Source organism: Mus musculus, chromosome 1 (assembly GCF_000001635.26).
Source record: "Mus musculus strain C57BL/6J chromosome 1, GRCm38.p6 C57BL/6J".
Classification (NCBI taxonomy): Eukaryota; Metazoa; Chordata; class Mammalia; order Rodentia; family Muridae; genus Mus; species Mus musculus.
This window is the reverse complement of record NC_000067.6, coordinates 8,798,991-8,813,942: the sequence shown is the minus strand read 5'-3', so window position 1 is coordinate 8,813,942 and position 14,952 is coordinate 8,798,991. Positions and strand designations below refer to the sequence as shown.

The 14,952-nt window shown below is 36.8% G+C and overlaps 1 protein-coding gene across 10 annotated transcripts in view; it reads left to right on the top strand.

The window, feature by feature from the left end:
• Sntg1 (syntrophin, gamma 1) overlaps positions 1-14,952 on the top strand; it is a 941,919-nt gene that overhangs the window by 487,715 nt on the left and 439,252 nt on the right. For all 10 annotated transcript variants that reach the window (XR_001778003.2, XM_006495573.4, XM_017312321.2 and 7 more), the window contains one exon: positions 9,973-10,026. Coding sequence is in view for 8 of the 10 variants with exons in the window: in XM_006495573.4 (XP_006495636.1) it covers positions 10,000-10,026 (27 nt within the window). In the remaining 2 variants the exon portion in view is untranslated. The remainder of the gene's footprint in view (positions 1-9,972; positions 10,027-14,952) is intronic.

Genomic DNA, 14,952 nt, shown 5'->3' with positions numbered 1-14,952 from the left:
TACCAAATAGATAATTTAAGTGACATTATCCAGGTGTCTTGTACAGAAACCCAGAGCAATGATTATATAATTATATGACTATTTTTAGGAATTGATTTATGAAATTGTGAGCTCTGACAAATCTGAAGTCTATAGGGACATCTCCAAATGGAAAAATAATTTTTATAATTTTATTTCTGTATCTTTTTAAGGGTGTTTATGTGTAAGAATCATTGAGAGTCAGTTCTCTCCTTTCATGAAACAGATCCTAGGGATCAAAGTCAAGTTGGTAGTCTTGGAGGCACCAGCTACTACCTTCTTAGCCATCTCAACTACCCAGGCTACAGACACTTGAACAAATACTGGGGCTATACATTTAGACAAGTACAAAAAAATTACTTTTCAATATCAATTTTTTTTTTAGTTTGCATTCGAAACTGCAATCATCCTTTGTCTAACTCATATTTGGGGACATGCATTTCTCTCCCTTTGCATTTCCCTCTCTTCATTTCCCCTGCATGCATCACCTTCCTCCTCTTTCTCCTCCTCTTTTTCCTCCCTTTCCTCCTCCTCTTCCTCCTCCTCTTCTTCTTCCTCCTCTTCTACCTCTTATCATTTCTCTCCCACCCTCCTCTCCATTTTTCTGTTCTTCCTTACTACATATCTTTTCAAATTATCCTTGTTGCTGATTTTCTTTCCCATCATTTGAGCTCAAAGATTACATAATAGTTTCTATTCTTACAAATAAATTAAAAGGCTAAGGGCCATCCTTGAAGTTCTTCTCATTGGAAGAAACTTCCTCCTTACTGTCTGACAAGGATCTCCTGGGTATAGGTGCTGCAGCTGTCTACTTTTGTGTGATGTCTGTTTATAGTACAAAACCAAATGTAAATGTGGCCAACATCATCATAGTGGGCTCTTCATGAGGCTGCAAGTGTGCTCACATGGAGAAGGCATTGAAGTATTATAACACAAATGGAGGACATAGACTTTTGAGCTTCCTTATTATGTAAATTATCCATGTCTCCCAGGTCTTTGTGAGCCTGATAGAGTATTGCTATGCACGTCCACTGTTTGACCTGTTGGGGATGATAGTACTCAATTAACTGTAAATTTGCTACTGTGATCAGCGTCCCAGTTCTTAAGACAATCAGTCTAAGGCCATTGCCTTAGAAATCTGAAGTCACTGCTCTATGAGGTTTGTGTTCACCTCCAAGAATCAATTTACTCCTAGGACTTTAGCATTTAAAGTGAAAACTCCTATCCTAAATGGAAAATTAAGAAAAATAACTTATGGTTGGGGGTCACCATAACATGAAGAACTGTATTAAAAGGTTGCAGCATTAGGATGATTACTGCTTTTCAGTGACATCAGACAGACAGGCAGACAGACAGAGAGAGAGAGACAGAGAGACAGAGAGAGAGAGAGAGAGAGAGAGATTTCTGAAAACTTGAAAACTCCCAACAGGATGCCAAGGCATTGTTCAGCTCCCCTGCATATAAAAAGCTACTTACAGCAACATATTGTTTACCTTTGGAAGAATATGGTGCCATTCCTCACACACTGGACTCCTTGCAATGTCACCAGAGTACAAGGCTCTGAATTTTGTCAGACTAATTCCCTAATGTCAAAGATAAAAATACCTTAACAGTAACTTTATTGTGTTTTATACTTCTTTTTTTTGCAATTTTTATTAGATATTTTCTTCATTTACATTACAAATGCTATCCCAAAAGTCTAGATACAATCCGTACATTTCCTGAATAATGATAGAGCAGTGTCTTGTGTAATGGGAAGGTAGTCTTTACTTTTCTAGCCCTTTATGTACTTTGCCTCTGGGACAGTCTTTTCCCAGCTACCAAACATTAATCCACTTTCTTGGGAGTCAATATGGGTATTAAGAATTAGAAGGCAGAGAATTAGAAAAGAAAAACATTACATTGGAGAAATCTATGCACATTTTCTCTGCTACTTGGTTAGTTGATTAGTGATGGCTCTGATTTGAATGGATAATAATTGTGTGGCACTTTGTGTTCTTGTCCCTAGTAATCAATAACTGTAATTTAATTATGAAACATTGAGTCATACTTTTAGTGGAATTGCACTGATAAGTGTCTGGGTACTTCTCAGCATTGTTAGGTTCTTTAAACAAAAGGAAATATGAGAAAGGGTTGAGCTAAGAGGAAGCTGGGAAGATTGGTAGAGTAAATGCTGTGTGGTGCCTTGGGTGGAATTCAGGAGCAAAGGAGAACCACTGAGGGAGACAAACAAAGTATTAATAACACATCTCTTTAGGTAGCAGTGAATCAGTCATTTCAGGAACTATAATAAATATGTCATGTTTATGGAAGATATTAATAATAGATGTACTTGTATAAATAGGAAATTTGCTAATTTCAAATTTTCCCTATAAGCTCTACAACCATTAAAGTTTATATAATAAACAAGAAGATATTTTGGAAGATTCAATGTATTTTAGTCATTTTAAAATTTATAATCACTAAAAATTGCTTTATTACAAATATAACATGATTACATTCTAATTAAATGGAATGCTTGGCATTCCACACTAATATTCGTTTCTGAGTAAAAATATGAAATTATTATCTAGTGTTTTGATGAAATATAGTGCAAGATTTGTGTTTTGAAAACCATACCGTGTACTTCTGCCAGGGAAGTTGGTATGTTAACTGCAGATCTTCAGCTTTCCTTCCATTCCTCCAAGCTCAGTCTCCTCTTTGCATCTCAGCTCTGCAGCAGAACACCTGCAGCAATTTCACCTATATCTGGTAGATTTCAAAGATCATCACCACCTAAGCATCATTCTCTTACTCCTTGCTTTGTCCCAGCCCCACCCACTCTGCAACACAGGCCACTCCAGGCAGGGAAGCAGGTAGGTTAATTGCAGATCTTCAGTTCTCCCTCTTCTTTAAGTTAATCTCTGGGTCTCATTTCAGCAGAACACCTGGTGCAACCTTCCTTCCCCTCCTGCACCCATCTCTAGTAGATATCACAAATTTTCCCCTCCAAACTCCCCTGCCCCACACACTGCATTGTCCCAGCCCTCACCTCCAGCATGCACTGCTGGGAAACCCACAGACCACTCTGACCAGGGAAGCAATCAGAGTAACTGCAGATCCTCACTTTTCCCCGTTTCTCCAAGCCCAATCCTCCAGTCTAATTCCCCGCTCTGATGTAGACTTTCTTCCATGACATCTCTACTGGCCCTGCAGCCATTCCCAGTGGACTAAGAAGATCCTTGTGTAACACCCTGCTCTTCTTGCTCCTGTGAAGCACTTCCATTTCCACAAGTCCATACCCATTCAAGTCTCAGGATCAAATACACAGAGACACATTTTATCTGGAACTCTCAGTGCACACATATATCATGACCCAAGAAGATTTTCCTACAAGCAACAAATACTGTCACATGTTCCTAAGAACCAGAGAGAAAACAGAAACCAAGAAAACAAAAACAAAAACAAACTAACAACCCAATCAACAAAAACAAGGCAAGATGTCACTTAGAATTACAATCTTCACAGATTAGGGTGTCTAAACAATAGCCAGAACAGTATTTCTCCACGAGGGCCTAGGAACACCACCACAACAAGCCCTGAATATTCTATCATTCCAGCATAATAAAAGGCCTTAAAACAGCTTTTATGTATCACCTCAAGTTAAAGGGTTCGAAAAAGTCATTCCAAGCAAGAAACATAACTGGTGCAGTCATTTTAATATCTGACAAAACAGACTTTAAACCAAAACTAATCAAATGACATAAAGAATAGTATTATATACTCATCAAAGGGAAAAAAGCAAAGGAGGACATTTTAATTTTTTTATATTAACAATTTTATTTATTTACATTTTAAGTTTTATTCCCCTCCAAGTCCTCCTGCCAGGAGCCCCTCACCTCATCCCTCCTCCCCTTCACTTTTAAGAGAGTACTCCTCTACTAACACACCCACTTCCACCTCACCCCTCTAGCATCCTCCTTTCTCTGGGGCATCAAGTTTGCACAGGAACAAGCACATCTCCTCCCACTGTGGCCAGACAAGGCAGTCCTCTGCTACATATGTAGCAGGGGGCCAAGCATCAGCCAATGAATGCTCTTTTGTTGGTGGCTTAATCTCTGGGAGCTCCAACGAGTTTGTTGATATTGTTCTCCTATGGGATTGTAATCCTCTTTAGCTCCTTCAGTCCTTTCCCTAACTCTTCCATTGGGGTCACTAAGCTCAGTGCAATGGTTGACTGTGGATATCTGCTCTGCATCTGTCTCAGTCAGATACTGGTAGTGCCTTTCAGAGGACAGTCATGTTAGGCTCCTATCTTCAAGCACACCATGGCAACAGCAATAGTGTTGGGTTTGGTGCCTGCACATGGGATGGATCCCAGTTGGGACAGTCTCTGTATAGTGTTTTTTCCAGTCTCTGCTCCATTTTTGTCCATGATTTTCCATTAGACAGGAACAAATCCAGGTAGAAAATTTTAAGATGGGTAAGTGGTCCCATCCTTTCACTGGGGACACTGTCTATTTACTGGTAGTGGTCTCTTTAGTTTACATCTCCCCACTGTTGGGCATTTGAGCTAAGATCATCCCCAGTAGTTCCTGAGAGCCGCTTACTCCCTGATGTCTTTAACTATCTAGAGATTCCCTTTGTCCACTACCCAGGAAAATGACTTGATGTAAAATTAATTCAAATAAATCAATAGCCTTCCTTTATATAGAGGATAAATAGGCTGAGAAAGAAATTAGGGAAACAACACCCTTTGAAATAGCCACAAATAGTATAAAATATCTTGGTGTAACCCTAACCAATCAAGTGTAAGATCTACATGACAAGAACTTCAAGTCCCTGAAGAAAGAAATCGAAGAAGACCTCAGAAGATGGAAAGATATCCCATGCTCATGGATTGGCAGGATTAGCATAGTAAAATGACTGTCTTACCAAAAGCAATCTACAGATTTAATGCAATCTCCATCAAAATTCCAACTCAATTCTTCACAGAGATGGAAAAAGTAATTCTCAAATTTCACATGAAATAACAACAACAACAATAACAACAACAACAACAACAACAAACAAGGATAGTTTAAAACAATTCTCAACAATAAAAGAAGTTCTTGGGGAATCATCATCTCTGACCTCAAGCTGTACTACAAAGCAATAGTGATAAAAACCACATAGTACTGGTACAGAGATAGACAGGTGGATTAATGGAATAAAATTGAAGACCCAGAAATAAATCCATGCACCTATGGACACTTGATCTTTGACAAAGAAGACAAAACCATACAGAAACCATCTTCAACAAATGGTGCTGGCCTACCTGGCAGTCTGCATGTAGAAGATTGCAAGTTGACCCATATTTATCACCTTGTATAAAGCTCAAGTCAAAGTGGATCAAGAACCTTCACATAAAAGCAGATACACTGAGTCTAATAGAAAAATAAGTGGAACACATTGGCATGAGGGGAATTTCCTGGACATTTTAATTCTAAGGATCTGTGTCTCCCCATCAAGGGCTGACAATTTTGTAAAGGAATCACTTCAACAGCTTGAACCACACATTGACCCTCACAGACTGATAGCAGGAGACTTGATTACTCTGCTGTTGTCAAAAGATGGGTCATCCAGACAAAAACTAAGCAAAGAAATAATGAAGCAGACTGATATTATAAACCAAATTGTTCCAAGATTTATTTATAGAGTGTCTCAACCAAACAAAATGAGTATGCATTCTCAGCACCTCTTGTAATTTTCTCGAAATTGACCACATACTTGAACACAAAGCAAGTCTCAACAGATATAAGCAAATTGAAATATCATTGTGCATCCAATTTGACCACAGCAAGTTTTAATTTAGATGCCCGTCAACAACAGAAAGTTTACAAACTCTCAGAAACTGAACGACATTTTACTGAAGAAGTAGATCAAGACAGAAACTAAATATTTTATGATATTGAATGAAAATGAAAACACAGTATATCCAAAGTTATGAGAACACAATAAGTGCTGTTGAAAAGTATATTCATATTACTAAATCTCTACATCAAAAAAAAAAAATTGGAGCGATCTCATACTAGCAACTTGACAACACCTGAAAGCTCTACAGGAAAAAGAATTCACACATAAAAGGAGTATATGGCAAGAAATAATTTAACTCAAGGCTAAAATCAATCAAATATAAACAAACAAAGCAATACAAAGAAACAATTAAATAAATAGTTGGTTCTTTAAGAATATCTAAAGATTGCCAAACTCTTGCCCAAATTAACTAAAAGAGTTCACTGACAGATTTAGGGAAGAAAGGGGGTAATTAATAACAGGCATTGAGGACATCCAAGCAATCACAGGACATACTTTACAAAACTGCACTCCACCAAATAGGAATATCTAAAAGAATGGTATAATTTCTTGATAGGTACCATTTACCAAAGTTAAATCAACACCAAATAAACAATTTAAACAGACCATTATTCCTTAATAAAATAGAAGCAGTAATTAAACAAACAAACAAAACTCTCAGGGCCAGGTGGCTTTAGCACAAAATTCTACCGGACTTTCGAAGAAGAATTAATGCCAATTTATCCAATAATGTTCCACATAATTGAAACAGAAGAAACCTTTCCCAGCTCATTTTATGAAATCATAGTTATGTTGACACTTAAACCACATAAAGATGTTATGAAGAAATGGAATTAAGTACATAAAAAATAGCACCACCATGATAGAGTAGACTTCATCCCACAGATGTGAAGGTGGTTCAGCCTACATAAATCAATAAATGTAATCCATCATACAAACTAACTGAAAAGCAATACCCTCATGATTAAAGCTGCAGAAAATCCTGCTGATGAAATCCAACACACTTCATGATTACAAAGAAAGTCCTGCAGAAATTAGGAGTACAAAGGGCATGCCTAAACACAATAAAGGTAGTTTAAAACAAGCTCATAGACCGTATCAACTTAAATGGAGAGAAATTAAAAGCAATTCCACTAAAGTCAATAACAGGACAAGGTTGTCCATTGTTTCTCTGTATATCCACTATACTACTTGAAGTCTCAGCTAGAGCAATAAGAAAACTGAAGTAAATAAAAAGATACAAATTTGAAAGGAAGAGATCAAAGTATCTTTATTTTTAAATGATATGATAATAGACACAAGTGACCCTAAAAATTTCAATGGGAAACTCCTACATCTGATAAATAAGAAAAGTAGCTGGATTCAAAAGTCACAAACACACACACAAACTCCTCCTAGATTGAAAGGACAAATGGTCTAAGAAAGAAATCAGGGGAAAAACACTTTTCACAATAGCCTCAAATAAAATATCTTTGGGTAACTCTTTCCAAGCAAGTAAAAAACAAGTATGATTAAAACTTCAAAGTACTGAAGAAAAAAACTGAAGATATCAGAAGGTCTCCTACATTCCTGAGTCAGTAACAGTGACATAGTAACCATAGATATCTTACCAATGGTATCTACAGATTTAAGACAATCTCCATCAAAATTTCAACACAATTCTTTACAGCCCTTTGAAAGGTGGGTCAAAAGATTTTATACTTGTTACAGATTGTAACCAGGAAACATCTGGCCAAACTCTATGAACATGAAACACTGCTTTTCCCAGAGAATGAATGAAGGGCTAATTACCACCGAAGAACATTTTATATGTAATTAAATGAAATTGCCAAATAACGAGGGAAACAGAATTTCAGCTGGCCATCTCTTATCACCAATCAAAGCTTCAAATACCAGGATTTAGTTACATCTAATTGAGATGTTGGACAAAAGGGCCTCTTGGTAATCTTCAAGCAATCCAGGCTATTGTCATGACTATAGAAACTTACTGCAAAACTCCATGACTGAAGACAGCACCTATATTGAACATGGAGATGTCAAGATGGTGCTGAAACAGAGCCTTCATTCCTATGTTTTAAATAATAAATATAATGAAAAACAAAATATGATAAAAATTGTAAAGGCAAATAGGCAGAGCCTTTGTTTAAATGCAAATTGTTATGAAATAACACAACTTAAAATGAATATGCTAAAGTTACATTCAGTACATGAATCTCAATATGAGGTTTGATTTAGATTATTGCTTAACATCAACTATTAGCAGCAAAACATTAATATTGATGTTTCTTATCTTCATTTACTTGTTATATGTGTGCTCGTGGTGGTGCACTTCTGTATATGTGTTCACATAGGCTAGAGGTCAATGCTAGGTTATTTACTCAACTGTTCTCCAGCTTATTTTTTGAGACATTGTTTCAATCTGAGCTAGACCTTACACACTTGGCTAGCCTGGCTTGCTAGGGCATGCCAAGGATCTGCCTTGCCTATCTCTACCTTTCCAAAGCTGGAGAGAAATGCTGCATTTCTCCTTCTCTTCTCCTTCCCCCTTCTCCTTTCCCCTCCTTCCCCTCCCTCCTCCCCCTCCCCTTGCCCCTCCCTCTCCCTGCTCCCCCTCCCTCTTCCTGATCCCCCTCCCCCTCCCCCCTTCTTCTTATTTTCATATAAGTAATGGATTGATGTCAGGTCTGTTTGCTTCTCTTCTCGCGTCTGTGATCAATGCATGTTTTCTTTCTTGTATAGACAGGAAAGCCCTTTCATCATAAGGTTACCAATGATTTGTTGTGTAAATGTATGGCAAGCAGTCATTTTCTGCATTTTAGTGAAATAAAATTAGTTTTACAATCCACAAAAACATATCATGCATTCTTTATATGTTACATGAAATATTCAGCTTCTACTGAAAAAAATGCCAGTTTTAATTCTGTTGGAGCCAACAATCTCTGACAGTTAAAGCTCTTCCCACATGAATTTTATGCACTTACTTGATCAAGCATTCCTTGATCTCATATAACAAACTGGGACACAGGAGAAATATCTTTACTGTTTCAAAAATAGGTATTTTGGGGCAGCATGTTTTTCTATTTGGAAAACTATATACTATTCTCTGAAGTTTTCTTTATGTAATCATTGTGCTTAGCTGGATATTATTTTGCTTAAATATGTATAAAGATGCTATTTTCTGTTAGTGCTTGGCTTTTGTGTTAACATGCTAAAATAAAAAATTTGAAATATTATTCGGGCTGTCCCTGACTCTGTTGTCTGCCTATGGATCCTGTTTCCCTAACTGGGTCATCTTGTCTGGCTTCAGTGGGAGAGGCAGTGCCTAGTTCTACATTGACATGAAATTCCTGGGTGGGTTAGTAGCCAGGAGGGCCTCCCCATTCTCAGAGAGGGGAGAAGGGCATGACAAGAGGGTCTTTGAAGCAGGAATTCAGAGGAGAATGGGGGCTGCAACCAGAATGTAAAGTGAATAAATGAATTAATGGAAAAAACCGAATGAGATGTCTCATTAGCCTAATCCATCTACTTTGATATTTAAAAAACATTCTATGCATTTAAATCTCTTCACCATTTAGTTATACAGTTACTTCTGTTTTCAATGATCTTATTTTTATGTAAACTAATGGGTAACTCACTTTATTTTATCATAATGTTTGTGAATAAATATTTAAGTTTCAAAGAGAATTATTCATGCATGTAGCTTTTCAATTAAAAAGAGTAAGATTATTTAACTTTTCATTCAAGAGATAACTAGATGACAGGCAATATTTAATTAAACTCTTTGAAATCATCCCTCCTAGAAAGTCAGGGTTCAAAACAAATGGTACAACTGAGGAAGAACCGAAGAAAGAGGCTAAGTCACATGGCAAATCAGCCTGTACAAAGACAGGTGGAGAGGCCTGGAGTGTCTCCAATGACATTCTAGACGATCGAAGCTGTCTATGCCTCCCCAAAGCTTGAGTAGAACATTTTTTAAGTCTTCTTTCCTCTATTGTTCTGTTTCTTCTAACTGACTGTCCTGTTTTCCCACAGCAGTGTTTTGGTTTCTCGCGCTGTCCCCGTGGTGTTCTGCATTGACCTCCGTGATACTTGTAACAATCCTTCTTTCTGTCTTTACAGACCACATCCTTCACAGTGCCACAGCACATGGATTTCAGAACTACCTGTGAGGAGGTAGGTCAAATGATTTTCTACTTCTTACATACAGATGGTAACTAGGAAACACCTGGCCAGAATCTACAGACATGAAACACTGCCTTTTTCAGATAACGAGTGGAGGGCTCATTACCACCAAAGTACATTTTATTCCTTAAGGATAGAAACCCAAGGTCATTTAGAAGCCTTGGATCTTAACACTTTCTGGAGTATGTGAGCATAACAGAACTGCTTTTACCCATAAATGACATATTGCATGGTGGCACAGGAGGAAGATATTGGAAGATGCTGTTTGCACATACATATTTCGAACTTGTGCTTCCTATCATCACTAATTTGTTGGGATTTCATGATCTGAATCCTATGTAGATATTTAAAGCAATGAAAATTTGTAGCAGCCCTGTCCTTAAACTTTGGTTTGAGTTATAGTGAACTCTCAGCATATGAGAGTTCTTTCAAGTATGTACTTCCATAATACATGGATTTGGGCCTTGAGGAATATAGCAATATATCTTAGTACAAAAGAACATCTTTTTTTTCTTATTATCTATGATGCATTCAAAACACTATTTGTTTTAATTTTTCAGGTAAAATGCAAATGTTCATAGATAGATATATTTTGCATTTGCCTAAGAATTTCAAGTATTTTATGCTATCAAGTGAATATATCTCCCCCCCAAAAAGACACAGTTATAACTCAGCATCTGTGTTAGTGTTAAAATCAATCATACCTAGTATTAATCACTTCTTAAATACTTTGAATACTGACCTTTTATATTTTACATGACTCAAACTTTAATCTCTTGCATCAGTTTCTAGGAAGCAATTTATATTGACCTATAATGAAATTATGACTATATCTGATTAGAACATTCTAACAAATAGTGAAAAAATAAAAGGGTGAGGTTTTTCTGAAACTGGTTATGTTGATTTTACTATAAAATCTTTGTGCTTTGTTTTATTTTCAAAACTTTAAAAAGAATAACATTTCACAAAAACATATACCCTCTGATACTTCCAGTTAGTTATTGGAATTGGCCTAAAATGGTTTACAAACCAGTTTCATTTGATGCAGAGAAAACTCTAAGGTCAAGGTATGTGGTTTATTCATGTTTTAAACTCAGCACCTGCAGGTCATACATTTTACTTATTGAAGTAATATTCAAAAATATATATAAGACATTCTATGAGATTTATATTTTACCTTTCAAATTGAAAAATAGATTATTTTCTTATTCCTCATCACAGTTTCCTCTCCCTTTACTCCTCCCAGTTCTTATATACCTCCTCTTGCCTTTAATTCAATCCCTTTCTATTATTTGAAAAGAACAGGCTTCTAAGAGATAACAAAACATGATAAAATAAAATATGAGGTACTACCAAAAAACCAAAACAAGTTTTAAATCAAATAAGATATTGATTGGCTATTCCCCATGCTCTGTGCCACCATTATTGCCCTAGCATATTTGCAGGCAGAACAGATTATCAGTGTTTGTATTTCTTCTTTTGATAGTCTGCAGAATATCTGAATATACTATAGACACTAGAACATATTGGGGGAAGAATCCATGTAGGCACAATCTTGACTTATCCATGTTCAATGACTTGTGAGTGCTGTCTTCTGCAATGGGATCCCACTGTCTATTTGCAAAATGAGTTGGCAGCCATGAGGGTTATTTGGAGACTTCCATGGAACCACCATAGCCAAGATCTCAACTGAATGCACCCCAGTAATTGTACTGGAAGCCTTGTTTGGTGACAAGAGATGTGTGTTTGGAACTTTGTCTCTCCCATTACTAGGAGATCTCCCTAAAGTCACCTTAAAATATACTAGGAAGTTTACACTGCACTAAAGTTTTATACCATTCCTCAAGTGACTCCATTTCTAGCTTCTCTGTCTATATTCCCTCCTTCAAGCTTGTGTTCCTTACTGCTCCCCACATGATCCTCTGTTTTTTGTCTCACAAAACCTATTTTATTTTTTCCTCCCAGAGAGACCAAAAGTACCCAACTAGACACTGCCTCTATACCCAACCTTTCTGGGATTTTTAGGTTGGTTACCTAATGGCTAATATGTACATATATTTGAATATATTAAATACTTATATGTCTGGGACTCTGCTAACTAACATAGGATGATTTTTTTTTTTTAGTTCTATCTATTTGCCTGCAAATTTTAGGGTGACTTTGTGTTTAAGAGCTGAGTAATAATCCAGTTTGTAAATAGAGCACCTATTTATCCATTCTTCTAGTAAGATTGTTTTCAGTTTCTGGATATTATGAATACAGCAGCAATTAACATGGTTGAGCAAGTATTTCTGAGGTAGAATGAAGAATCCTTTGAGTGTATGTATAAGAGTACTATATATAGCTGGATCTTGAGGTGGATCAATTTATAACTTTTTAACGAGCCACACAATTGATTCCCATGGAGGCTACACAAATTTGCACTCATCAGCAATGGAGGAGTACTCTTATTATTTCAGAGCATTACCAACATGAGCTTTCCCTTGTGTTACTGATGTTAAATATTCAGACAGATGTAAGATAGCATCTCAAAGTAGTTTTGATTTGCATTTTCCTGGTGGGTAGGGGTGTTGAGCATTTTTAAAAAGTTTATTGGCTGTATGAATGTCCCCTTTTGAGATTTTTTTATTTAAATCAGTACTCCATTTATAAATTAGGTTAGGAGATATTTAATGATTACTACTATTTCACTAGGGGTCATGCTTGTGTTTCAATTTCTTATCTGATCTGATCTTGATTTAATTTTGATAAGTGGTACCTGTCAAAAATATTATGTTTCTTTTAGATATTTCCTATATGGTAAATGTCTTACTTAGGGTTTTCATTGCTGTGAAGAGACACCATGACCAACACAACTCTTTTTTTTTTTTTTTTTTTTTTTTTCCCAAAACAACTCTTAAGGACATTTAATTGGGTCTGGCTTACTGGTTCTGAGGTTCAGTCCATTATCATAATGGTGGGAAACATTGCAGCATGCAGGAAGGCATGGCATTGGAGAATTGTACATCTTGTTCCGAAGGCAAACAGGAGACTGGCTTTCAGGCAGCTAGGAGCTGGGTCTCACCCCCACAGTGACATACCTCCTCCAACAAAGCTACACCTACTCTAACAAGGTCACACCTCCTAATAGTGCCACTTCTTGTGCCAAGCATATTCAAACCACTATAGTGAAGTACGTTCATGTTGTTGTTGTTATCTGTTTTTTTATTGATCAGTTATTTTTATTTATTTACATCTGAAATGTTACCTCTCCTCCTGGTCCGTCCTTGTATTTAAAGTATGTCCTCATGATTCCTTGCATTTTATTGATGTCTATTTATACAGGGTATCTATATATTTTATCTGTTTAACTTTTCATTTTGTTGGATATTCTCTCTCTCTGCCTTTTAGTTAATTTTCATAAGAGTTTTTCTACCTTGTTGATTTTCTCAAAGAACCAACTCTTTCATTTATTTTTGTATTGTTTTCTTTGTGCTTATTTTATTTATTTTAGCCCTGAGTTTGATTATTTCTTGACATTGACTCCTCTTACGTGTGATTACCTTTATTTGTTTTAAAGCTTTCAGGTGTGCAGTTAATTTGCTATTACGGAATCTCTTCAGCTCTAACTTCCTTCCTTCCTTCCTTCCTTCCTTCCTTCCTTCCTTCCTTCCTTCCTATTTATTTTTTTTTTAATGTAGGCACTTAATGCTACAATGTGACTCTTAGAACTGCTCTCATGGTGTCCTATAAGTTTTGATATATTGTGTATTTATGTCACTGAATTCTAGACAGTCTTTAATTTCTTCTGTATTGACCCCTTTTCATGCAATAGAGGATTTTTCTGTTTCTCTGTAAGCTTTGTGTTGGTTCTGTTGTTTTTGATTGAGAGTTTTTAACCCTTGTGATCTGATAGACTCCAAGAAATTCTGTCTTTTTGTTGTTGTTTGTAACTGTTCAGACATGCTTTGTGTCTGAGTATGTGGTCAATTTTGGGGAAATGTTCTCTAAGGTGTAGAGAAGAAGGTATAGTTTTTGTGGGGTGCTAAAATTTTCTATAAATACCTTTGAGGTCCATTTGGTTTATAAAATGTGTTAGCTCCTGCATTTCTCTGTTTAGTTTTTCTCCATTTATGAGAGTGGTATATTGAAACCTCCCATTATCAGTGTGTGAGGGTTAGTATGTGATTTAAACAGTAGTAGTATTTCTTTTACAAACTTGTGTGCACTTGTGTTTGGAGCAGAGATGTTAAGAACTGCAATGTCCTTTCAGTACAGAAAGGAAAACTTCTAGAGGGAGACTTCTAGAGACTTTTTGTTTGTTTTGTTGGTTAGTTGGTTTTTGTTACAGAGATAAGGATGAGATTCATCGGATTGGATCTGGAGAAGCAGGAAGAGAGGTGTGGATATGCTGTTAGCATCTCTAATTGTAAAACTGTGTGTCTTAGTCAGGGTTTCTATTCCTGCACAAACATCATGACCAAGAAGCAAGTTGGGGAGGAAGGGGTTTATTCGGCTTACATTTCCATACTGCTGTTGATCACCAAAGGATGCAGGACTGGAATTCAAGCAGGTCAGAAAGCAGGAGCTGACGCAGAGGCCATGGAGGGATGTTCTTTACTGGCTTGCCTCCCCTGGCTTGCTCAGCTTGCTCTCTTATAGAACCTAAGACTACCAGCCCAGAGATGGTCCCACCCACAAGGGGCCTTTCCCCCTTGATCACTAATTGAGAAAATGCCTTAGAGTTGGATCTCATGGAGGCATTTCCTCAACTGAAGCTCCTTTCTCTGTGATAACCCCAGCTGTGTCAAGTTGACACAAAACTAGCCAGTGCAATTGACCCCTTGTCAACTTGACACACAAACACATCACTAGTAAGCCTCAACCCTTACATTCTTATTCATCCCCAAGATCTAAATAACTTTAAAAGTCCCACAG